Below are 27,181 nucleotides of genomic sequence, written 5' to 3' on the forward strand. Positions count from 1 at the left end.
GGCGCAAATTTCAAAACACAGCAGTTAAGCCATAACCTAGGATGATATAAATAGGACGTGTAGCTCTGAGTCCCCAAACATCGGTCCACAATACCTTCAAGAGAAACTCGTTTGCTGAAACCTGACGGAAAGCTTCTACATTCTCATTGCAGGTGGCTATAACTTTTTATTACCGTGACTGTTAGTTAGGGCTATATGATTTTAAAACCGCATGTGCTAACTGCAGTTATGCATTTAAAAGTTTGGAAGTAGGCGCATGCAGGCTGGAGCAGATTCTAATAAAACAGTGGGTCAAGGCAGGAGATATCGACTAGGGACTTTTGATTTTTAGGTCCCAGTAGCGGGGTGCGCAAGCTGCTTGTGTCAGGCATCGGGTTGGCGTAAGGTAGGCAACATATGTTGCGTACACGTTAAATGTTTTAAAAAACCTGTGTCAACCAATCATTTGAAATATTTTACCCTTTAAACACCTAGAAAGATATTCATACGGGGTACTATTAAAAGAAACGTATTTTTAAAAACCAGTATTCGGAACAAAAATGTTGTTTCATTGCCGTCTGAAGTTAGATGATTCCAATTCCAATCCAGCAATCATAATAATACCCTTGCTCGGATGTAGCTATATAGGCTACGATCCGTAGTTTAACTTTAGTTAATTTGGATAATCTAGCTATCTAACGTTAACCTCCTCAACAGTTGACAAAACATTTTTTGACAAAAAACGAGCCTGGTGGATTTGCATGGAATACTGCATCACTGAACGGGTATTTAACATTTTACATAAAATTATGTTGCAATGTAGGAAACCACCAATCGAAGAAGTACGTTTTTCTTACTTTAAATGCAATAATGTGACTATGTTGAGTATTAGCCTATGAGTTTGGTTAGTTTCTGATATGAAAGCGGACAATATGTTTGATCAATTTCTTTAGGCTGTGTCTGCTGGTACACACGTGCATTCTCTCCACAAATTCAGAGATGTTCATAAGTGGCTCAGTTTACCAAAAACGGCGTAACATATTCTTGGCGGTTATAAAATCTGAATTTGCACAGAACCTGTTGGGTTAATATATTCAAATTTGAAGTCAACTGTTGTTACAAGTTACGAAACCCCGTTCTGTCCAGCGTAATCCGGATCGCATGATAGACGGTCATGTGACGTAACGGGGGAGAGTCCATTCCTCCGCCCCATTTTCATTGATTCAGGCGTGCGCTGCTGCTTCTTCAGTTCAGTCACCGGCACTGTTCTGCTAACTGTGGACACCAATAGCGGGGTGAGTCATTGGTAAATGCCGCTTGTCGCAGCTAATTATTTGTCTTTCTAATGAAAGTGTCGAGTACGATTAGTAAATATAGCTACAGTATGTTTGATTCTGGTTTTCCGTTCGTTGTGTTTCTCAACACTTGCCTAAGTTTTCAGAATACCGGCTACGGGTACCAGTTATCCCGCGCGCGCCCTATCTGACTATAGAAACGGGCGGGACAGATGTGAGGGCAGAAAAGCGGAACGTCATAATATTTTAAACATTTGTGGAAAATATACTTGGTTGTTATTAAATTTGCTAACTACTGTTGATATGTGAACTCATATCAATTTGCTTCAACTGTTGTTGACTACAAAGTTAATGACCGCACAGCAGTAGGTTGCAAGCCAGTTAACGTTACTGTAACTAGCTAGCTTCTAGCTGGATTGACAAATTACCACCTGACCTTTCCTGTGCTAGTTAGCTAGTTGGTTTAACCAACGACTGTCCTGCTAAAAATGACAGTGACCAGCGCTATTTTCTAACATAACGTTAAGTAATCTTATTTCATTAACAAGATGGCTTATTCGCTCACGTTAGATACCTTTTGAGCAGCGCAGGAGAAATTAGGCATGGTTTCTATCTATGTTGGCTAAACAACTAGGTTATTTAGATTTTTAATGTTTTATTGTTTCAATACCGGCTAGATATTAGGTAGCCAGCTGTCTAATAATCGTAGTAACGTAACGTAGTGTGGACACGTGTCCGCCGTTAATTAGCTAGATAGCTAGCTAGCTTCCAATTCGCCGTAAGTCAGTAACGTAGTCAGTTAGGAGTGTCGTCGGATATAAAGTTTATTACTATCTAAAACGGAATATGATGGCAGCATTCTCTTGATAATGAAAACTGTCCAACTTGAGTTAGTCTGCGTCGTGAGCAGCCTGCTGGTGTGACGTAGTTAGCTAGCATGCCAAAATGCGAACTGATGTTCACGAGCTATGTACTGTCTCCGTTCCGCTAACGTTGGCCGATGATGAAATTCTCATAATAAAACTCTTTTTCGCGAGAGAGGTTGTCTTGTTGGCTGTCATTGAAAAAGTAAACTAGTGATGACTTTGCTGTCGGTTTATCTGCGCAAAACTAACGGCAACTAGCCTGCAATCAATATTCTAAGAACGTGTATTGTGCCTCGGAAGATAACGTCAATTAGCTAACGTAGTTGGCTAGCATTAGCAGCGTGTGCTTCTGTGTATTATATTTTAAACTTCGCTTGCTAACATTGCAGACAGACACAAAGTGCCACACTACTTTATAAGTATGGCATTATGGAAGGTTGAGACGAATAGTACAATCTGTAGTTGGTTGTACGTGTATGAAGTTGACATATCATTAGCTAAGAACAATGGAGGTGCATGTGATTAGCTAGCTCGCTGGCCATTTTGATTTCTCGGGCCATGGCGTAGACTGAATCAATACGCCGGTGAAGTGGGTTCACTTCCTTAGCAACTGCGACAGCCGTTCCTCAATGATTCCACCATATTTATTACATAATACATGAACTCTGACGTACGCACGGTATTGGCGATAAACCCGAAAGTACAGAAACCATATACTATATAAATGGACAGATACTATGTGTTTAATACCTAGCTAGTTATGATTTGGCACCAACAATACGTGGCAAATCGCAAGCTACGTAGCACCAAATTTAGCTTGAAGTAACAGTATTCAGCACATGCATAACTGGTTAGTCGGTCGGCACTGTATTATCATGAATTCTGACGTATAATGAGGCCGTTTATTAAAATGAATGCAGTCCAGAGGATGGCGGTGGAGTTTTGACTAATTTCTTGATAAATATTTGAATGTTTAATGTAGTAAATGTTTGGAGTGTCTTGGAGCTAGTAATGCTGTCTCTACTCTTGAACACCCAAGACATACCTGCAAAAACTCCCCATTATAATTTATGTTATCATACAGATATTTGGTTTCAACAATACAGTCATACTTTGCACTTCCTATGTTAATCATGGTTAATAAAACGAGGGTAATAAAACAGGTCGCATGCAAGCATGGGTGCCGGGTGTAGTCTGTTCTAGTCTTGTTTTATTAACCGTTATGTCACCTAGGAAGTTCTAGTTGCTTGATATGCTTCTTTGTGCAGTGGCTAAAGGTGCCTGACCTCCCTAGCGAATATTAAAAACCCAGCAAATTGGAGCACTTTGCACTTAAACGGAGTCAGACCTTTCGAGGTTAAACATATTGAGCAAATATGTTTGTGTGGAACGTATGAGGTTATAGTGTTGTTTCAGTAGCATAACTAAGGGGTTGAGAATTTTACCAAACTGAGTGTGTATGTAATTCTGTCAGTTATTTTTTCTGAAGGCTATATCTTGCCTGGTGAGGCCACTCTTCGTCTGGTGGTTTTACTTTTTGTTGTGATTGTGCACTGGGACATTTGGTACTATAAGGGGTCTCTTCTGGCCTTGGTCTTGGATTCTCAGTATTTATGGTGGGTCTTGTATGACCCTGTTGCCAAACGTAGTGAAAGACCAGCTGCTTCTTGTATGTACTTTTTTTGTTGAATGTTGGTTCCTGGATTTGTGTACATGGCTATTACCGTCAGATGTGATGAAATGGCTTTGGTCTGTTGTAAGTGCAGCTAGAAACCAAGTCTTAATGGCTCTTTGGTTGGATTAGAGTTGCATGTGCTAGAACAAACTAAAAAGTGCCTTTTGTTCCTGTATCAATTTAAGGCAGGCTCTGTGCCAGTTCACTGACCTTTATATTGGCCGCGAAGCCTCGTAGCTGACCAGGACAATTCTTTTAAAGCAGGGCTGTTCTGTTAGCAACCCAGCGGCCAAATCGGGCCCACTGCAAACGTAGCATTGGCCCCTTTGGCCTGTGGAGACCCGCAAAAAGTCCCATATATGTTTCCATATGTATCAAAAAGATGGCGGCTATGTCCAGGTCAGCATCTGGACAGTATCAGCTTACCGCTGCCAGGGACAGTAACACGGACAGTGACAGGCTTTCCTTGTATGAACACATTAACACCTGTCACTCACTTCTTGCCACTACTGGTATTTTTAAACGTTGGGTCGAGTTCTGAGTCTTTACGTCCATGTTACGCAGTGTGTAGCCGCATGACGAGAATGATGGAAATGCACACACATAGCTAAGCAGGCTAACTTGGGGTGATCACATTTCTGAGGAAGAAAAATTAGACCCAAAGCGTTGTAAAGTGCTGATCTGGACAGAACATGAATTGATCAAGAACACTGCTGTAAGTGAATACGTAATGAGGGCTATTCTGAATGTGACACAGGCCTAATTGCTACACATTGTAAGAATGCACTTGTTGTTTATGCAGATGTACATCCAGTGATTAAATGTCTTATTTGGCATTAGGAAATGCCTGCGTTCACCATTTAAAAAGTGGTTTATGTGGAAAGGTAGTTGAAGAGTCCTGGCTTTCACACTTCCATGAAAAGTAGCATGGCACTCTTACGTATGAGCAGTAACATGACACAGTATCAGTGCGGAGCCAGCCACACTTCTGAAGAACTGGCCTGCCTGCTAGTGATAGATAATGTGGCTTTGCTTTGATTGGTCACATTTACAGCGTCCCGGAACATGTCGTTTTGTACTCTTGCCCTCCAGCACCTGTGACATTTTGTTAGGGAAACTTAGAATTCCTTTTCCAAAGACCAGGCATCTTGTGACACATTCAGGACGGTTTTCGGTTTGGGCAAGAACAGGAGCACATGCGTGTATTCGGAGTAAGCTACAGTTTTTTTCCTTTTTTTTTTTTTTTGGTTTACTAGAATGTGCTAGAAAACTGTTCTGGAACACAAATGATAATACTGGGTCATGTGAACACTCAAAATGCAAACGTTGCATATGAAAACATAGACTTTTTAAGTTGGTCATAATCATTCAAGATCATATAATTTTGAAATCGGTATTGTATTACAAGAAGTTTTCAAGAAATTTTTTAAAGCAGAGTCCCATTTTGGGAGTCTGATGAATGGAGAGAGGCAGGGTCCCAATCAGACGGCGGCAGTGTGGTCTAAGCAGTAGCACAAAAATTAAGCTCCACTTTACCAGTCTGAACCGGATTCTAGAGAAGAGGGAGGGAACCACTGTGTTATGTAACTTCCTTATTTGAATGTTACCGTGTGTTGTAGAGAATGTGCGCGTCCTCGGGTGCGTAACCCTGGGCGCTGGAAGGCTGCGAGCTGCTGCTTTTTACTGTCAGCTGTCACTTGACTCGCCACACCAGGGTCCTTGGGTCTAAATTGCTTGCTATTTTTGGTTAAACAAAAAAAAAATTATATACAAAAATACCAGAGCCAATGTCAGGCACCCCTACGAAATGGGGAAAATGTCTGTATTTAATGAGTGTAGGAGTACAGGTTTCGATAATACATTTTAGCATAATTGATATGCGGAGGAAAAAGATCATTTGTCCTTCCCAAGGTTATAATGAGATGGAGTTGTTCATGTCAAAATGATTTTGCTTTAGCCTAGCGCACGCATCCTTTCTTTCTTTTACTGCTTCCTGGCCTTAAGCGTTCTGTCATTCAGTGATAGCAGGATAGCCTCTAGTCTCTTTTATGATGGCTGGTCTGTAACTTGTTGAAAAGAAAAAGAAAAAAATGACATTTTTGTTAGATGCATGTGATGGCTGTTCAGTTGATAAGATTTTTTTTTGGGGGGGGGGGGGCAGGAGGTGAGTCAATGATTAACAGGAGACATCTATCATTTCTTTTTCAGGAAGTGTCACCATTCGGAGTCTGTTGCACAATGGAGACCTGCTCAATTTGTTTACCCACCCAGCACCAAACAAATCATAAAAGAAACTAGCACACAGAGAGAGGGTTGCAATAACCTCTGTTTTTACCACCCTTTCCCGGCCCCGTGTCTCTTGGCTGAGCCAACCACATCCCGTTGTTTACATTTTAATTTCCCTAATCTTCTTAAAGAAGACAGAAGGCCCTTCTGTTTTTTTGTATTCACAAAATTCACACAAACATCAATTTTGTGCCAATTATCTGAAATATTTCCAAAGGTAATTTTTAAAATTTAGATATGACGACTCTAGCTACTGTAACGTTGGCCACCACCGCGGCTGTGGCTGCGGCTGCTCAGGCCTACCTGCCAGACTACCTGTGGCTGCTGGTGCTGGGCTTCATCATCGCCTTCATCCTGGCCTTCTCTGTGGGGGCCAACGACGTGGCCAACTCCTTCGGCACGGCGGTGGGCTCGGGCGTGGTCACACTCCGGCAGGCCTGCATCCTGGCCACCATCTTTGAGACGGTGGGCTCCGTGCTGCTGGGGTCGAAGGTCAGCGAGACCATCCGCGAAGGCATCATCGAGGTCAATATGTACAACGGATCGGAACACCTGCTCATGGCCGGCTCAGTCAGCGCCATGTTCGGTGAGTGAGTTCCACGGGCCGCCTTCAGACCGTTTAAAGTTGGTCATTTACAGTTGTCTATTTTACATGATTTCATGTTTGTCAGTTTGGTGCAGGCTACCTGCCCATAGCTTCTTTAGCCCCAAAAATGTTAAGACGATGCATTTAAAAGCTTGACACAGTTTGAGTACCTTTACATAGCGTGTTGGGTGATGACTGTATTTGTTTTTGGCTTCAAGTGAACAGCTCGGACGCATTAAATGCGAGGGGGGGGCATTAGGGGTCATTTCACAAAGCGAGATTAAAAAGTTGGCCACTTCATTTTCATAGAATATGAAAAGTGACTCAGGCCTTTTGTCTGGTCAGATTGAATTTTATTGAGAGCATTTCCAAGTTGGCTGGATGACTTCTTTATCCCACTTTCTGAGCTAACCCCAGTGGGGTAAGGTAAATGTGTAATTAACCTCCTTAACGGGTCAGTGCAGTGTTAAGTAATAAGAAGCCTTCACTCCCCTGGCCTTACAGGATTAGAGTAGGGGAGTCCCTGTTGAGGACATACATTTATGTTTAATTTCTGTGCGTAGAATAAAACAGTGGGTGCGCCCAATGTTAGAATCCGTTGCAGCGGTTTATTTTGCATGCTTTTGCATCCTTTAAATTAGTGCCTAACTCCCTTACCTTAGGTACGTCTATTCTTCAGCAGTGTCATCCTCTCCTTTTTTCCTCTCTGACTCGAGGGTCTCGTTAGGTGGATAAGGACTTTAAACCTTCATGCAAAAAAATGAGTCCATTCAGAAGTCTTGTGTACTTTGTACTTGTTACATGTTTGCCCACAGTGTCAGTGGGAGGTGAATGGCATTGGGTGCACAATTCTAAATGTGCTGGTTGACTCGTTTACAATACCGAGAGCTTGGAATTCTAGGGATCTGTCTGTTGGCAGTGAAACTTCTGAGGTGTAGAACTTTAAAATCTCCATTGCATTGCATCATTTTGTATTGAAGGACATGCTATTTTAACATTTTCAAAATGTAATTTAATGCATATTATAGAAAATGGGCACGACAGATCACTCTACTGTTTACCCATTTTTGATAGAAATGTGAGGACCCTGTAATTCTGAGCTCTCGATGTGTCGGCCAGTTGGGTTGAGTCACACTGGAGAAATGTGTTGATGGTGGAAAACGTTCTGGTCACAAGCTTTCCGCTGAAGATTCTGGTGGTTTTGGAAAACAAAAGGGCTGGCATGAATGGAAATGATCAGCGTGCCTGCGCTCGCGAGACGGCTGCAATTAAAACGCAGTGTCTGTCTGTCTCTATCTCTCGCTCTCCCGCTCTTTCTCTCTTTCTGTCTGTCTGTCGCTTTCTCTCTCTCTCTCTCTCTCTCTCTCTCTCTCTCAGGTTCGGCTGTGTGGCAGCTGATGGCTTCGTTTTTGAAGCTCCCCATCTCTGGCACCCATTGCATTGTGGGTGCCACTATCGGCTATTCCTTGGTGGCCAAAGGTAATCAAGGACTCAACTGGATGGAGCTGCTCCGCATTGGTGAGTCACAGCCCCCCCACCCCCTTGCTTTGTGACAGACTGGTTCCGACTGGAAAAATCCCCCCTATTACAGCCTGAGGGGGTGGGTGGGAGAGCTGAAATTGGGCTTGTGCAAGTTGAGTGTTTTCCAACCCGGAGCCACCAGTGCTCTAAATAACCGGTTCTAAAAGGTTTACAAGGCTGATGGTTTTCTGCTCGTAGCCTGTTTGTTTTTCCTTGTGAATGCAAGTCATTTCTTTTTTTAAAATTTACAGTGTTAGCTGGCATTACGCAATTTGTGGTCTTACTGGGAATAACACGGAATGTGCTTGTAAATTGTTTTCCTTGAAACAGCTGCAAAACCTGTCTTTACGGATGCTTAACAGCATGCCTAGTTCATCGTTGGCAGGTTTTGTTTGAAAAATAATTTTTGCATACTTGCTTGATACATTTCAGCTTTACTATCATTTGTTTTTATCTACTGTATGGTTAGATAAAACTAGTTCCGACTGGTTTTAACCAGAATCATTTTGAACCTGTTTGAGGTGGCTCTGGTGTCAAGACGAAGGACATTGGGGTGTGTGGTTGTGTTTGTTTGTTGTTCAGTGGAACAATGTAGCTGCGTATCCTTGAGTAAAACCGTTTGAATGACTGAACTGGATAAAGTGAATCATTTATAAAGTGTTTCGCTCCTCCCTGTTTCTCCAGTTGCACTCAGGTCTTTGTGTTCAGTTATTATTGCCCCTGTCTCGTGATGCAGTTATGATGTTCACAATTCAGCTTCTGAGTGTTGAAATGGCCCCGTAACCATACCACTGTTGCCTATTGAGAATTGTAGGGTAGGATTTTTTTTCCCACCTTTTTAGATTTTTTTTGTGTTGTTTTTGATAAAAGTCCTTAAATTGATTCGTAATGTGAAGCTTTGAATCGGCAAGGTGAGAATTTGATCCCAGGCCTCTATGCACACGAGAACAAGAATGGGGCCTTAACTGCGGCTAAATATGGGGCTGCTGTGTGGCTCATCCAGTTAATTGTCTTTCTTCTTCCTTCTTTTGGCAGTTGCTTCCTGGTTCCTGTCTCCCCTTCTGTCTGGCATCATGTCTGCAATCCTCTTCTACTTCATCCGTATGTTCATCCTGGCGAAGGTACGCGACTGAGAGTTCTGTTTTTCTTTGTGGCCTTGCTTTTGAATTGAGTCTGAAGGGCTATTTTGCCTCTGCTTATCATCATGAAAATATCCTGTACAGTGCTTTAAAGATAACTGAACAAACGCAGCTTGAGATGAAAACATACAGCGCTAATTATGCACAAAGGACCGGCCTTTACTGTAGAAACTGCTACCGAATAGAGTAACCAATCACATCCATCCCCCTCCTCCTTATTCAGAGATAGTACACCATACAACACGCGTTTCACACCACACACAAATGCCCATGCACAAGGTGACCCTAAAAGAATGGTTCCCAGGTCTTTGTTTTGGCCGTGTGCCAAGGTACGTGTCCCAGTTTGAGGCTCAGTTTTGGTGTTTGGTGTTTGGTGTTTTAGAACATTTCACAATAAAATTCTCTAAGAACCAAAATTAGGTGATGCTCATGTAGCATTTTTTTAAGTGATGACATTTAACACATGGTGATGTTTGGTCACAAAGTTTTAATCGTGGAAGTTTGTATGTAACACATGCTGTTTAGAGGCTCCATGTGCACACACTTGAAGCCAAATGAGAAAACTCTTGCAACTTGCTGAAGGTTTTTAAAAATAAAACAAAAATGAAGACTTGTGGAAAGCGCAGATTTGCATATGGTGGCCTAACTCGGTCCATGGTGTACCCGTCGTTTGCAGGAGGACCCGGTACCCAATGGCTTGAAGGCTCTGCCTGTCTTCTATGCAGTCACTATGGCAATCAACCTTTTCTCCATCATGTTCACGGGAGCTCCAGGTAAGAGTCTCTTGCCTGGTAAAGAAAGGTGGCTAGCAGTCAGGTGTGTCTTTGAGCATGGCCTTCACAGAGGAGTCTGGATACCACTGGCATTTCGACACCCCGGGACCTTTTCCAGAATTTAACGAGAGGTAAACGTACTGGGACATTTCTAAGGGATCTTGCGTAACTAGCTTTCCACCCAGGTTTAAAATCACCCCTATTCACGGCTCAGGTGTGTTTGTAAAGGCTTTGTGTGAGGTAACGGTCATTGTGGGCCTGTTGTGTGACCTGGGTTTTGTAACAGTGACCTCTCGTTCAGTTAAGGTGGTTGGAAACGTGTGTTTAAGTTGTTCCATTATTATGTTTATTTTTTTCACCTGTAACCCAGTTTTAACACAAAGCATGCTTGTCTCACTGCTGTCTGCTTTGTCTTTTGTTTATGGCGTGAATAGCTATTTCTGACATGGTGTGGCCTGAAGACAGTAAATCGTCCTTCTACAGACGCTACCTTAAGTGTGTAATTAAGGACTGTTAACCGCTCGTTACAATTCATGGGTTGCAATTGTGGTTGGAATGAAAAGCAGCACGCACAGGGGGGCCCAGCACCGAGTGTGAGAAGCCCTGTTATTTAGGGATTTAAGAGCACAATAACGCATAATGATGTGAACGGCCCGCTGAGCCCGTCCAGGCTCATGGCTTACAGCCTAGCGAGGATCCGGCGCTGTCTCAAGCCTGGGAGAGAACGAGCCCGAGGGCCGCGCCTGTGAGGTCATCCAGCTAGCTGTTCTGTGTTCTGAAAGCTCTGTTAATAAGGGTGGTGGAAGTGGGGAAAGTCCTGTGTTTTCCATTTTAAGTGCGGTTAAGGCTAATCCAGCCTTTTTCTGGCCGGTGTCGTCAGCGTCCTCGTGTCATGTGCCGGGGGATTGTTCTGTGCATGGAACCTTCGGAACGGCTCCGTTTCAGCCAGGAGAAAGTGCCGTTTCAAAACATAAGTGAGGTGTCTAACGTATGCCTTCAATATGGCTTGTGTAACATGGAAACAGCGAGATCCAGAACTCTGCTTTAATTAGACAATGGTGATGTCATTAAAAACCGGGTATTTACTGCTGTAGATAGGGCTCCCTAGTTCAAAGTTAAAATCCACAAGAAATTTAGACCAAATAAAGCCAGATGAGGCGAGGTTTAGTGTGAACACCTGCTTTAATGCATCAGTTAGGCACCGTGTCACCAGAAGAAGCAGCAGCCGGCAAAAAGCAGTCCAGAAGCGGGGGCGCCGGGCCCTGCCGCAGACGCTGGCCGTTATGGTTACGAGCGCCCGCGCGAGGATTAGCCGGTTATCTGGTCCATCTTAAACAAACGCTACAGCGAACGCTAACAAAAGCGTGTTTGAGGACACGCTGTCTGCACTGCGGCCTTGAAAAGAACGGGCTGTTTCAGCAGAAGCTAAGGGTCCGTTCCCCCCCCACCCTCCCTTACCACACACGCAAAACCTTTAACAAACTATTCCCAGTGATGTAGAACTGTGCTCCTGTTTAATGTGCCCGCGGTGACTTGCCGTTATCTTAGAAGTCAGTCCTGTACATGTGTCCATTTTGCCTTGCATGCGCTCCTAGTTGCCCCTGGTTGATGATGTCTTTCGCAATCACTTAGATCTCTTCTAGGCACAATAGCCTAAATGATGGCCAACTGGGCCTGTCCAGCATTCTAACACACAACCACGAGCAAGCGGCTTTACCATTTTCTAACGGTTACACGGGTAACTGCTGAAATGGAGGGATCGCTTGAATAAGTGAGAGAAAGGAAGTATACTGAAAGCAGGTGCTTCTGCCAAGGTGCAGATCCTGAGTTCATTAACGGTGCACTTTTTTGATTGTGAGCAGTTGTGAAAATGTCTGGTCCCTTGTCTGTTGGTTGTGTTGGGAGTGTCCCTGACACACTCTCTCTCTCTCTCTCTCTCTCTCTCTCTCTTCCCCCGCAGCGCTGGGGTTCCCGAACGTCCCGTGGTGGGTGACGCTCCTCATATCACTGGCCTGCGCCGCCCTCACCGCGCTCGTGGTCTGGTTCGCCGTCTGCCCCTACCTCAAGAGGAAGATCGACCGTAAGTCTTCCTCCCATTGGGTCAACTGCCAAATTATGATATTCACACACAAACGCATGCGCGCGCGCGCACACACACACACACGAACGCACGCCTGAGGGAAGCTTGCATTGTAATGCTACATGTTACATTATTCCGGTCACGCTTATTGCATAATTCAGAGAAGAGATATGTTTTTTGTTTTTTTTTGCTGGTTGGTTCAGGAATAGTAGTATTTTGCTTTTCTGTTGAACCTTCACTCCTGCTATCAGCTGTCTGAGGGGAAAATGCTCTCAACATGTGTGCTTATGCCATACCCCAACCCTCTGTTCCTAGCTATGACATTTAGCACCTGAGGAAATAAGAGTATTTCCTGATTTAATAACTCCTGGTAATTGTAAATGCATTTATTTCAAATAAGTAGCATCTACCCCATGAGCACGCTGCTCAAACATGGACACAAAGCCCTGGATTTAGGCTAAGAATGGACCCGTTTACCTCCTTTAAATGGCAGGTGATAACGCCGCAAAGCGCATGGGGTTCCTGTGTGCCCTGTCGCTAACAGAAAGAGGCCTGTCTGAGGTCAAGGATACTGGAGCAGATGAGCTCATTCTCAGGGAAGAGTCCAGTGGCGGCGCCACTTCGGTTTGTAGCCATTAGCATTCAAAGCTGTGCGTCAGTCGCCTGAATTTTGTTTCGAACCAGGGTTCTGTTCTGTCGCATTGGGAAAATATTTCACATTCAACTCGATTTGCGGACAAGCACATGAGGTTGTTTCCTCTTGTAGTTTTTTTTTCTTTATGAGTTTGGTTCCATTAGTCATTACATAAAGGAGAAGAGAAGGCAGGCTCATGTGACCTACAGGAAGTCAGGAGAGGTTACAGTAAAGGCGCTTGGCTGTGGGTAGTCCAGCTGTTTGCTGTACTTTACATTAATTTAGCTGCCACTCTTATCCAGAGCGATTTATAAATACGATAACTGTGCCCCCCCCCCCACCCCCAGCTACTGAATTCAGGATAAACACAGAGGTTAGAAAATGTGGTCTTGCTATTTTTAGCACCTGGCCAGACTAATGTTATTATGAGGCCTATTCGTTGGCTGTGTCGTATTTATGAATTGGACTCTGACCACTGCTTATGTGAATCGGCATAGAGCTTAGCTGATTCCCGATTTGACCCTTAACTGAAAGGTAATTCTTTTTGCCGGTGGCTGATGGCAGTGGCCAGTAGCCATGTGCGGTTTTTGGATCTGCAGCGGGGCTGAAGGACCTGTCTGGCTTTTAGAGACGGGTGTGTGTTGTGTGCAGCAGCTGGGTGTCTGGGGCTGGTCCTCTGAAAAACAGCCCCGTGGATCACGGGCCAGACGCTGCGGTCCGGCTGCGGCAGCAGCGAGGGAGAGGAGATGATGAAGTGCACATCAGGATTCTGTGTGTACACAGCTGAGGAAGTGACTCTCTAAATATAACAAGTAAAAGAAAATAAATAAACGGGAGGTTAATGTGAGAACGCATCCCCACAAAAACGCTCCTGCAAGACTAGGAAAGGCCTGAGGGGGGGCGGGTGTGTGTTTGTGTGTGGAGGGGGGGTTCAGGTATTTAAGTCAATTCTTGACTTGAATTTTTTTCCCCCTAAATTTGAGCGAGTTAAAAATATTTGTGCGTGACTTGAGTGCAGAAAATGGCAGCCGTCTGGTATAATTTAGTCATTTAGGAGCATGGAGTTTTGAAAATGTGGGAGTGTAATTGCAGTTTTTTTCCCCCCCGCCCACACAGATCCAAGCTGCTGTATGTTATACATTCATTCTTCAGTGTGTCTTGTGTCTGCCTTAAGCATGTATCTCTCAGGCCAGTTCCATTCCGGGATTATTACACAAAAGCTGATAATCATTTACATCAGTCGATATGAGCAATTAAAAGTAAAGTAGATTATGGCTGAGACTCCATGTAGTTTAAAATAAATGACCCTTCTCCTATTAAAAATTCCACTCTCATCTCTCTGAAAGCAATCCTCTCCCTCTCTCTCTCTTGTTCCATCATATCTTAAGAAGCTTTTTGTTTCCTTGCTGTAATGAATCTACACAAGGAAAGAAAGAAAAAAAAGAAGTTAAAAGCTTACTGACTGATCTCAAGTGTTTGGGGCCTATAGGATCAGCCCGGGACGGTCTTAAGTCTAACAGACAATCTAAGACCACCTAATTGGGTCACAGAGTTAGTCCCTAATTTGTCCTTGCCTTGCTGACGGGAATAGCCTGTGCTTACCCCAGGGTGTCGGGGAAGGCACTATCACATGGGGTTAAGCCCTACTACAGACTGGAGCTGCTCCACATAGTAAGATCTGCTCCACTTTCAGTGAACAAAGCCAAGTATCAGAACAGCACAGCCTGATAAAAATACATTTGGGGACAGAAAGCGGGTTGGGGTTATTTTCTGGGCCTGGCAGTGGTATTTTTGTCAGATTTTTATTGTTCTGGTGTGCTGCCATTTTCAAAGAGGTCAGTGACAGCATTCTGATGGAATAAAAATTAATGCACACGGTTATTACAAAATATTTGGTCTGATGGTATTTATTTATTTTTTTTTTTCTGGCTGGTGGCCAGTTATCCATCAATGCCTGTGAGACGTGTTGGTTACCTGCAGTGCTGGTTGTCAGTTAGGTCCATGCATTAGGCCAGTGAAATATGTGTGCGTATGCTATTGATTTGCTTGTTACTGCATTGCATACAGTATTGGATTGGTTCTGAGGAGCCACAGCTGGGCACTGTTGCTTTGGCGCTAAGCACATTGGCATAGAATCGCACTGGGAGAATGTTAAGCATTTAATCACATTTTAATCTAGAAGGTCTTTGATGGGAAGGCCCAACGAGATTAAATAAAAAAATGTAATCAATTTTGTGGAAGAGAAGCACAAGCGTTACCCGGGGAGACGCACTCCCGTCACATTGGCAAAATTGGCCACATTGACAGCGCGTCTGAGCCGAGTATCCGTGCATAGAGTGTTTATAACAAGGCTAGCTCTGCATTCAGTGTTTTTAACATGGCTGGTGCTGGGTTCAGCTTTACCGTGACAACGGTCGGTGAGTGCACAGGAACCTTGGTTTCAGCAGTGCTGTGAGTTCATGACTGCAGTCTCCCCTGTGAGTCCGGGGCGGTAGGAGTGCAGTGTGAGCTGAGTGGCGGTGTTTTTGCACACCCGCAGGCGTGTGCTTAACCTCAGAACATTTACATTTTCCAGCGAGGGCACAGAAGCGCCTCCCTATGTCTCTGAGCTGGGGCGCTAAGTAATAATGATAATACATTTATTTAACATTGCGCTTTTCATGAACTCAAAGACACTTAAATTATTATTATTATTACTATTACTGTTACTATTATTATTATTATTATGTTTGCACCAAAAAGGCTGGCACTCCTGCTAGGGTTTGTTTGTAGAAGAGGTCCATTTTGACTCTTCATGGGACCTTGTGTGAAGCGCTGACTGGCGGCTGTGCTGTAGATGCAGTCATGCAGAAGCGTGCGTCCCCCAGCCCGCCGCCGGAGCGGATTTGGGCGGCATTCCTGCGGCAGGGCGCATTCCACGCAGTCTTTGGCGCGGTCCTGTTCTCCCAGCATGCTCTGCGTGTGACTCGTTTTGTTACTCAAGCTTCTTCACCCTTGAACCGCACCTTCAGACTCCCGCCTCAATGCTTATGGAGTTGTCTCCTCCTTGTGTTTCCAGTTCACTCCCTTATCTCGCAAATTAACTTGAGAAAAAAATCCTTTACTCAACTCAAGGCATACATTCCCGTTTGTGTTGAGTAATTCTTTGCGTAAGTGAGGTTTTCTTTGTTCCTCTAGAGGATTTCTAGTTAAACAATATTTCATCCAAAAATGACATTTCTTATGGAGGACTTGACCAGGGAGGATAGAATAAGGACAAGAGTCCTGGTGTTACCTTACTGCTGCAGAAAAGGTCCTGGGAGAGGTCCACCAATCACAGAATACAATGATTCAAAATGTGACTGTGATTGGTGGTTACTACATCCTGGTAATACCTACAGGGAACCAAGAAGTATAGCAATTTATTGACCAATTACCATTTGCGTTGTTGTATTGGTTGTTACTAATGTAAACCGTTATTGGTAGAGCCAATATCCCTGGGCTAGACTGCAGTTGAAGAAACGCCTGTTGAATTCTGCGTATGATGACTCATGATCATTTTCACACACGTAAATACAGTTCTGAGAAGAATGTATTCGGTGTACCAGTAGCTGCAGAACGCATCTCCTTAATTGAGAACCTGAATTGAAATACGGGGAAACTCTTTTGCATTGCATAATATCTCATAAAATTGCATAAGACATTTTCCCATGTAATTTGTGCCAGATTTCACGGTTCCAGTTTTTTCCTGTTCAGTGCGTCTTTATAAACGCGTGTGCTGGAAGTCCGCCATTTTAGCTCTGTTGGTTTTAACCACGGCTTCAGTTTCACGGGGCCCGGCACGAGTGAGGGGGAAAATATTTCCCTTGTCCTTTGTCTCCCGGATGGATGTGGAAACGTCTGAAATCACATTGTGTCCATTTTAATACAATGCACTGCGGAAGTTGAGCGAATTGGCCGTCCACCTGAACTGGGTCCACCGCAGACTAGCGCCGCTGGCATCTGAGTCCAGACACACAGTCTGTGTCTGTGTGAGCAGTCGCCTGTGGCCTTTCTGCTGTCTCCCAGAATAACAAGGGAAATCGTTTTCCCCTGTCCAAGCTGTAGCGCGGGTTCCAAGCCTACAAGCATCGAAAGTGCAGTGTCCTTAGATTTTTACCCTTTCGGTCAGTGGTCCCTAACCCTGGCCTTGGTGAAAATTTAAATTTTCTACAAAAGTTTTTTTTTTTTTTTTCCCCCAGCTTTGTTCTTTTTGCGCCATCTGATATTTGAAAATGGTCATTTTTTTAAAAAACATAACATGGCAATCCATAAATGGTTCATAAATAAGGGCGTGTCATCTTTCTCTGAACAATTCTCCACAGAACGCGGCTTGCGGTCGTGACCGCTCCCGGTTGAGAGGGGAGAGAAAGACCGGGTTGTGCTCACGGCGTGAATATCGCGTGTGCTCGCTCTCAGGTGAAATCAAGTGCAGCCCCTCCGAGAGGCCGCTGATGGAGAAACGGGACCCTGAGGCCCTGTGCCTGACGACGGTGCCCGAGGAACCCCCCAAACCCCCCACCCCCTCCCCGGAGCCCCCCGCCCAGCCGCCCCCCGCCGAGGAGCGCAGAGTCACCATGTCCATCGGGGGCTGTGACGACTGTGACGACAAGGAGGCCAAGGACACTGACTGCACCAACAACAACAGTAAGATCCCTACTGTTACTAACATACAGCACTCTGACTGCACCAACAACAACAGTAAGATCCCTACTGTTACTAACATACCGCACTCTGACTGCACCAACAACAACAGTAAGATCCCTACTGTTACTAACATACCGCACTCTGACTGCACCAACAACAACAGTAAGATCCCTACTGTTACTAACATACCGCACTCTGACTGCACCAACAACAACAGTAAGATCCCTACTGTTACTAACATACAGCACTCTGACTGCACCAACAACAACAGTAAGATCCCTACTGTTACTAACATACAGCACTCTGACTGCACCAACAACAACAGTAAGATCCCTACTGTTACTAACATACAGCACTCTGACTGCACCAACAACAACAGTAAGATCCCTACTGTTACTAACATACAGCACTCTGACTGCACCAACAACAACAGTAAGATCCCTACTGTTACTAACATACAGCACTCTGACTGCACCAACAACAACAGTAAGATCCCTACTGTTACTAACATACAGCACTCTGACTGCACCAACAACAACAGTAAGATCCCTACTGTTACTAACATACCGCACTCTGACTGCACCAACAACAACAGTAAGATCCCTACTGTTACTAACATACCGCACTCTGACTGCACCAACAACAACAGTAAGATCCCTACTGTTACTAACATACAGCACTCTGACTGCACCAACAACAACAGTAAGATCCCTACTGTTACTAACATACAGCACTCTGACTGCACCAACAACAACAGTAAGATCCCTACTGTTACTAACATACAGCACTCTGACTGCACCAACAACAACAGTAAGATCCCTACTGTTACTAACATACAGCACTCTGACTGCACCAACAACAACAGTAAGATCCCTACTGTTACTAACATACTGCACTCTGACTGCACCAACAACAACAGTAAGATCCCTACTGTTACTAACATACAGCACTCTGACTGCACCAACAACAACAGTAAGATCCCTACTGTTACTAACATACAGCACTCTGACTGCACCAACAACAACAGTAAGATCCCTACTGTTACTAACATACCGCACTCTGACTGCACCAACAACAACAGTAAGATCCCTACTGTTACTAACATACAGCACTCTGACTGCACCAACAACAACAGTAAGATCCCTACTGTTACTAACATACAGCACTCTGACTGCACCAACAACAACAGTAAGATCCCTACTGTTACTAACATACAGCACTCTGACTGCACCAACAACAACAGTAAGATCCCTACTGTTACTAACATACAGCACTCTGACTGCACCAACAACAACAGTAAGAACCCTACTGTTACTAACATACAGCACTCTGACTGCACCAACAACAACAGTAAGATCCCTACTGTTACTAACATACAGCACTCTGACTGCACCAACAACAACAGTAAGATCCCTACTGTTACTAACATACAGCACTCTGACTGCACCAACAACAACAGTAAGATCCCTACTGTTACTAACATACCGCACTCTGACTGCACCAACAACAACAGTAAGATCCCTACTGTTACTAACATACAGCACTCTGACTGCACCAACAACAACAGTAAGATCCCTACTGTTACTAACATACCGCACTCTGACTGCACCAACAACAACAGTAAGATCCCTACTGTTACTAACATACAGCACTCTGACTGCACCAACAACAACAGTAAGATCCCTACTGTTACTAACATACAGCACTCTGACTGCACCAACAACAACAGTAAGATCCCTACTGTTACTAACATACAGCACTCTGACTGCACCAACAACAACAGTAAGATCCCTACTGTTACTAACATACAGCACTCTGACTGCACCAACAACAACAGTAAGATCCCTACTGTTACTAACATACCGCACTCTGACTGCACCAACAACAACAGTAAGATCCCTACTGTTACTAACATACAGCACTCTGACTGCACCAACAACAACAGTAAGATCCCTACTGTTACTAACATACCGCACTCTGACTGCACCAACAACAACAGTAAGATCCCTACTGTTACTAACATACAGCACTCTGACTGCACCAACAACAACAGTAAGATCCCTACTGTTACTAACATACAGCACTCTGACTGCACCAACAACAACAGTAAGATCCCTACTGTTACTAACATACAGCACTCTGACTGCACCAACAACAACAGTAAGATCCCTACTGTTACTAACATACAGCACTCTGACTGCACCAACAACAACAGTAAGATCCCTACTGTTACTAACATACCGCACTCTGACTGCACCAACAACAACAGTAAGATCCCTACTGTTACTAACATACAGCACTCTGACTGCACCAACAACAACAGTAAGATCCCTACTGTTACTAACATACAGCACTCTGACTGCACCAACAACAACAGTAAGATCCCTACTGTTACTAACATACAGCACTCTGACTGCACCAACAACAACAGTAAGATCCCTACTGTTACTAACATACAGCACTCTGACTGCACCAACAACAACAGTAAGATCCCTACTGTTACTAACATACAGCACTCTGACTGCACCAACAACAACAGTAAGATCCCTACTGTTACTAACATACCGCACTCTGACTGCACCAACAACAACAGTAAGATCCCTACTGTTACTAACATACAGCACTCTGACTGCACCAACAACAACAGTAAGATCCCTACTGTTACTAACATACAGCACTCTGACTGCACCAACAACAACAGTAAGAACCCTACTGTTACTAACATACAGCACTCTGACTGCACCAACAACAACAGTAAGATCCCTACTGTTACTAACATACAGCACTCTGACTGCACCAACAACAACAGTAAGATCCCTACTGTTACTAACATACAGCACTCTGACTGCACCAACAACAACAGTAAGATCCCTACTGTTACTAACATACAGCACTCTGACTGCACCAACAACAACAGTAAGATCCCTACTGTTACTAACATACAGCACTCTGACTGCACCAACAACAACAGTAAGAACCCTACTGTTACTAACATACAGCACTCTGACTGCACCAACAACAACAGTAAGATCCCTACTGTTACAAACATACAGCACTCTGACTGCACCAACAACAACGGTAAGATCCCTACTGTTACTAACATACAGCACTCTGACTGCACCAACAACAACAGTAAGATCCCTACTGTTACTAACATACAGCACTCTGACTGCACCAACAACAACAGTAAGATCCCTACTGTTACTAACATACAGCACTCTGACTGCACCAACAACAACAGTAAGATCCCTACTGTTACTAACATACAGCACTCTGACTGCACCAACAACAACAGTAAGATCCCTACTGTTACTAACATACCGCACTCTGACTGCACCAACAACAACAGTAAGAACCCTACTGTTACTAACATACAGCACTCTGACTGAAACATGGAAATTGCACTGAACGGTCCCATCCCTGTGCAGTGCATTGAAGCTGCCTCACAGAGCTTTAGAACCCTACTGCACCTCACTCTCTTTTTTTTCCTGCCGTTTTTTTCCTCCCCCCAGTCCAGAACGGCAGCCCGCACGTCCAGTTCAGCACGGGCCCCGCCCACATCCCCAGCAGCGGCTACAGCCAGTACCACACGGTGCACAAGGACTCGGGCCTGTACAAGGAGCTCCTGCACAAGCTGCACCTGGCCAAGGTGGGCGACTGCATGGGCGAGTCGGGCGAGCGGCCCATCCGCCGGAACAACAGCTACACCTCCTACACCATGGCCATCTGCGGCATCCACGCGCACGGCGAGCTCCGCCCCCGCGACAGCGAGCCCCGCCCCCTGGGCGAGGAGCTGGCGCCGCTGGAGCGCAAGCGCGTGCGCATCGACAGCTACACCAGCTACTGCAACTCCATGGCCGAGAAGGGCGCCAGCGAGGGGCTGGACCTGGGGCTGGGAGAGGACCCTGTGGCGCTGGAGATCCGGGACGGGGCCGCCGGCGGGCCGGGGGGAGGGCGCGGCTCGCCCGAGGACGACGCTGCTCCCGAGGACCGGCCCGAGGTCTCGCTGCTCTTCCAGTTCCTGCAGATCCTCACCGCCTGCTTTGGGTCCTTTGCCCACGGGGGCAACGATGTCAGGTACAGTGATGAAGGGCCTTAAAGCTTTTATTGTGTGTGTGCGCGTGTGTCTTTGTGTGTGTGTGTGCGTGCATGTGTGTCTTTGTGTGTGTGTGTCTGTGTGTGTGTGTGTGTATATATATATATATATGTGTGAGTGAGATGTGATGTAGAGTAGAACCTCTGTAGTGTGGAGATGCAGTCTTAACCTTTTGAAGAGTTTGGTTTTTTTTTTTTGGCATGTTTTTTAAAAATTCTATGTCATTGTTCTAGAACTCTATTGCTTTCAAGTTACCAGAAGCGATTGTTCAGCATTAGAATGTTCACAGGTAGATTTATACCTTTACAAACATTCTTTGTGTCTTGTTATGACAGGGAAACAGAAGTTATGTAATGGTGATCATTTGTATTTCTTGGAAGTTTGGGAGGGGGAGTGCTTGTTCTAAATGGGTCATATGCAAATTAGGGCTGAATGGGGGATATGCAAATTAGGTTTGACTTGGTTGACTTGGATGTAATGGGCCGACTTACACATTATGCGCTTGCTTATTTGACTCCTCCCACTGTCTCTCTCCCCAGTAACGCAATTGGCCCGCTGGTTGCCATCTGGTTGGTGTACCAGAGTGGCAAGGTGGTTGGTCCCACACCGGTCTGGCTGCTGCTGTACGGAGGCGTGGGCATCTGCGCCGGGCTCTGGGTTTGGGGCCGCAGGGTCATCCAGACAATGGGCCGGGACCTGACCCCCATCACCCCCTCCAGGTACCGCTCTCGGCTCAACCAATCCGATCTGCTGCTATAACACGAATAATGTCTGTACGTGTTCAGCCAAACCAATCATATGTACAGTTATAGAATTAGCAGTCCTGGCCCCCAACAACCCCATTCAGGTACTGCTTTCAGCTTAACCAGCCTAATCAGGTGTACTGCTATAAAATAATGCCCACACAAATTCAGCAAGACCAATTAAATGTGCTTTTACAAAATGTGTGTTTGCATGCAAATTAAGTCAGAAAAGTGTGAACTGATGAAATGAAGAGCAAGTTCATTTAAATTGTGACGAGGGGGAAAAAAAAATTCCATTCCGAAGTTCCATTCACAAAATTCATTTGTTTTTGTTTTTAACTTGAACTCATCCATTTAATGTGAATGGCCACATTTCCTACCCTTATATTAAGTGTGTCTGTGCTGTGCATCTGGCATATAGAGCTGTTTGTCCCTGTTAAGCTAGCGTGTGACTGTGGAAAACATTGTAATGGAATGGGTTTTCCCCTGCAGTGGTTTCAGCATCGAATTGGCCTCTGCAGTCACTGTGGTCGTCGCCTCCAACATCGGCCTTCCTGTCAGCACCACCCACTGCAAGGTAACCATGCCAACGCCACCGTCCACTCATTTCCTGTCTAAGGCGGTGTATGTTCCCTCACAATTTTGGGAGTAGTTGAAATGATCCAATAAGTGTACTGTGCGTGCTTGAGGATATCTTAAAGGGCGACTCTCTGTTCTGTATGTCTGGTTTGCTGATGGTAAACTATGATTGGTCAACTCAGTGGGGTTAGTGATGTCACTACACAACTATAGGTCGATTCTCTACCGTGTTCCATTAAAGCCAGTCAAAAACATAGGAAATTTGAATCTGACTGATTAAGCCGAATGATTCAGGTAATTTTGTAGTTCAGGGGTTCTCAGACTTGAACACTGTGTGTATACTGGTTTTTGTTATAGCAAATCCCTTGATCAGTGAAGGTTTTTGAGGGAACTTTTTCCTTTTAGCATAACATTTTAGCATAATTACATATTGTTTCATTTACTTTGTCTCTGAACTCTTTGTTTACTACAAATGGTTCAAGTGACCAGTTGTCCACATTTTCAGCAATTGGGAACCCATTGATTTCACCTGTCTGTATATAATCACTATCTGACACAATGGGACCTTAATAGTGTAAATCTTCCCTCAGTAGACTTCTAATTTACAACCAGTAACAACTTGCTAGAATTCAGAGGTAATTGGTTGCGATTATCAAACCATTAACAGTTTGTTATTGTTCAGAGGTTGTGTTTATGGTTGGAAGCAGAGCCAGCTTACAGTGACATGGCTGAGAGGAGGCAGACCGACAGGTGTGCTGACGCTGTGTGTGTGTGTGCTGACGCTGTGTGTGTGTGTGTGTGCTGACGCTGTGTGTGTGTGTGTGTGTGTGTGTGCTGACGCTGTGTGTGTGTGTGTGTGTGTGTGTGCTGACGCTGTGTGTGTGTGTGCTGACGCTGTGTGTGTGTGTGTGTGTGTGTGTGTGTGTGTGTGTGTGTGTGTGCTGACGCTGTGTGTGTGTGTGTGTGCTGACGCTGTGTGTGTGCTGACGCTGTGTGTGTGTGTGTGTGCGCGTGTGCGCAGGTGGGCTCAGTGGTGGCCGTGGGCTGGCTTCGCTCCAGGAAGGCGGTGGACTGGCACCTGTTCCGGAACATCTTCCTGGCGTGGTTCGTCACCGTGCCCATCTCCGGCCTCATCAGCGCCGCCATCATGGCGCTCTTCATCTACGTCATCATCTGAGCGTTTCCGCACCACAGCCGCCCCCAGCGGGAACAGGGGCCTCCGTCTCCCACCTCCGCCATCAGTCCCGGGACCCCCCTGCACCGGCAGCGGCTCCAAAAACCCCACCCCCCCACCTTACCAAACACCATCCCGGGGCTCTCCACCTCTCTGTTCATCAAAAGCTTTCTATTGGTGGCAAACAAGGAGAGGGAGACTTCCATTCCTCTTACTGGCTGTATTTAAAAAAAAAAAAAAACAACAACAACAAAAAAAGAAACACTTGTTTGCTCATTCTGTTCGTCTGGCTAGTTTGTTCTGTACCTTTGTTATCTCTGCTGTATATTTTGCCAGTTGGCACCTCGCTCTTGTTAGGCTAGAATGTAGTGACTTAATTTTCTTTTTGGATTTTTGTAATTATGTACATACAAGTAAGTTCTTAGTTTTATTTTATACACATAACAAGATTGACAAAAGAGCAATAACAATGCAATATTAGCAATTTTTTTTATTTGTGACTCGCTAATACCTAGGATAAGCAGTATTTTTTAGGTTCTAGTGAGCTAGTAAGGGCATATCTTGGCTTAGTTGTTTGTGTGTGTGTGTGTGTGTGTGTGTGTGTGCTGTGTTTGATTGAGGGTGCGTGTGTTTCACTGAGAGTGTGTGTGTAAGTGAGTGAGTGACCGAGTGCGTTGGTATCTCTAGACGCGTGTGTAGCGTGTGCTGAATTTGGCTATCTATAATTTTTTAAAATAGTTTCACCAACAGGTAGTGGGCAGGCCTCCCTCCCTGTTACCTAGTATTTTTGAGGTGAATGATTGACAGTGTGTCGTTGGAGGCCAAACGTATCCCATCACCCCCTCAGATCACGCGTCTGCTAATTGGAACTTGCCGCACTGTACATGGCCTGTTTTAAACACAGCGAGAGTAAGCACCCTTTTGTGATTGTAAATTAAATTGTTGCAAGTGTTGCCCTTAATTTTCATGCAGTTTCAAGTACTGTGTCTTCACAATGTAATACGCACACATGCTGCTGGGATTTCCCAAGCTGGTAGACCATATGAATATTATTAATAGAGAAGCTATTCAGTACTGTCCCCAGTAAATTATTATTATTTTTTTTGTACTTGACTTACCGTGTTACTTATTATAATCGCGTGCCCTTGTGAGACAGGGAAATATAATAGAAATGAGACACTGGTGCTGTTGCTTTTTGAACAGAGAGCAGTTGTAACTGGAAGATATCTTCTGGCCGTTCTCTCTGTAGGGATGATGGGCTCCCAGGAGCATCGTCACCAGCCACAGTCTGGGCTATTCCGTTTCCTCATCAGTGTACTCTGATTGGCTCTTGTCTGGTTTCTGTGCGAAAAAGTGGCAGCAGCATTGTCCCATATCCATTTTATTATTCCCGTTTCAATGGGTTGGGTCTGTCTAGTTAAAGCCACCCAGACAGCTAAATGCATTTGTTGCCATAAAACCCCTATTCTCTCAGTCAGTGACCATTGTTCAGCCATCACAAAGGAAACATCTCACCCACCTGACATTTGAAACTTCTACAGCTACCGTATTACTCCTGTTAGCTGCCGCACTCAATTAACGCATCTGTTGAATAAACACCATTGGGATTTTGAAATGCACGACACGGCGATTATTCAAAGTAGTATGGTATTATTTGAACCAAAGGTTGTTTTTTTTTTTTAAACTGGCAAATGGGAGAAATTAAAATACAATATTATCTAAATATTATGGCTGGTCTTGCTGTAGAACAGTGTTTATTTATTTAGCCGCTACACAGATTTAAGCTTCAAAGTTCAATAGCTTCGGTCTTGAATTTTTCTTCACCTTTTTTGGGGGTGAGGGGGAGGGGTGTGGTATTTATCACGAGTACACTACTGCCACACCAACTGAAAGAGATTTAGTGAAATGTTGAATGTCACAATCTTTTCCTATAGCTAAAGTAACATCTCAAACATTAAAAAGAACATATAGTGGTCGGACCTGATTTTTACAAAATAAAAGGTAAAATTTAAATGGGGTTATTCCTAAAAGGAGTCTGAACAAGCAGCCCTTTCTGAAGACCTGTAAGGAGGAACACACAATGTCTTTCTCAATACATGAGTAAATAAAATCAATTAACTAAAAATTACTACTATTACTGTTATTATTAATTTTAATTGAAAGGGATACAGAGATTTCTTGGAGTAGATGTAAAGTAGTTGATAGTGATTAGTGAGAATGGGGTGTAGTCATTTTGAGCTAATTTAGATTTATAAGAAAAAATAATTTGCACCTTGAGGATGGACTTTACGTATGGCAAGACAAATTCGAGACCGAAGGTATATCCGTAGGCTTCACTGATGTTTATAACGCTTTGCAAGCATGAGACTTTAATTGGATAGTTAAAAAAAAAAAGTTCACTGACAAATATAAATACTTTGACAGGCTTTTTGGGTTAAGAGAACAAAATGAAATGCAAAATGACGGGGATAAACAGTCTAACATGATGTATGATTACACATTTTAGTTCCGTTAGAACTTGACCACACCGAATCGTAGACGCGTGGTAGTTTTTAATGTTCTGCTGAAATTTGTCTGTAAGCCTGATACTTGAATTCAGTCGTCATATCCTCATTCCAGTACCTCGTGTCCGGCGGGGAAGGGGACAGAGTTGTCTCAGAAGACCCTGAACCGCGTGAATCGGGCTCGGAACATGGGGCCGTTTTGTTTGGTGCAGAGGAAGAACGCCTTCACCGGTCTGGGTGCTGTTTGAAGTGTTCTTGTGCTGGGTAGATTGGATGCAAATACCAGTTGGTTCTGCTGGGCTGAGGAGAACATTGCTGTTGTGAAGCCGCGATCGGTATTATTATCTTGGCTGGGATTCACTCAAGCAATTAGTCGCTGTAGATGCCTTATTATCATTATTATATATATATTTTTTAGGTACCAAAGAACAGACTGGAGAGTGTTAGATTTGTACCAATATACAGGTGCAAGTAATCTCTATTTACTGGGCTTTGACAAATGGGACGAAAAAAAAAATTGTGATGGATGAAAAATTAAAAAAAATTTTGAACACGTTTTTTGACTCCTGTTGTTTTCAGTAATGTG

The 27,181-nt window shown here is 44.4% G+C and overlaps 1 protein-coding gene across 5 annotated transcripts; it reads left to right on the top strand.

The window, feature by feature from the left end:
• Positions 1-27,151, top strand: slc20a1b (solute carrier family 20 member 1b). 5 transcript variants are annotated; one of them, XM_035390195.1, is made up of 11 exons: positions 1-152; positions 6,024-6,687; positions 8,065-8,205; positions 9,244-9,329; positions 10,024-10,120; positions 12,081-12,200; positions 17,272-17,499; positions 21,012-21,576; positions 22,135-22,314; positions 22,831-22,915; positions 23,939-27,151. In XM_035390195.1, exons 2-11 carry the CDS (start codon positions 6,339-6,341, stop codon positions 24,092-24,094), a joined length of 2,007 nt encoding a protein of 668 aa, XP_035246086.1. In that variant the 5' UTR covers positions 1-152; positions 6,024-6,338; the 3' UTR covers positions 24,095-27,151. The 5 variants fall into 5 exon arrangements, with proteins under 5 accessions (XP_035246086.1, XP_035246089.1, XP_035246085.1 ...); XM_035390198.1 differs by lacking the exon at positions 1-152 and adding an exon at positions 362-385; XM_035390194.1 differs by lacking the exon at positions 1-152 and adding an exon at positions 1,171-1,274.
• Positions 27,152-27,181: the final 30 nt, after the last annotated feature.

The sequence above is a fragment of the Anguilla anguilla genome, chromosome 14 (assembly GCF_013347855.1).
Source record: "Anguilla anguilla isolate fAngAng1 chromosome 14, fAngAng1.pri, whole genome shotgun sequence".
Classification (NCBI taxonomy): domain Eukaryota; kingdom Metazoa; phylum Chordata; class Actinopteri; order Anguilliformes; family Anguillidae; genus Anguilla; species Anguilla anguilla.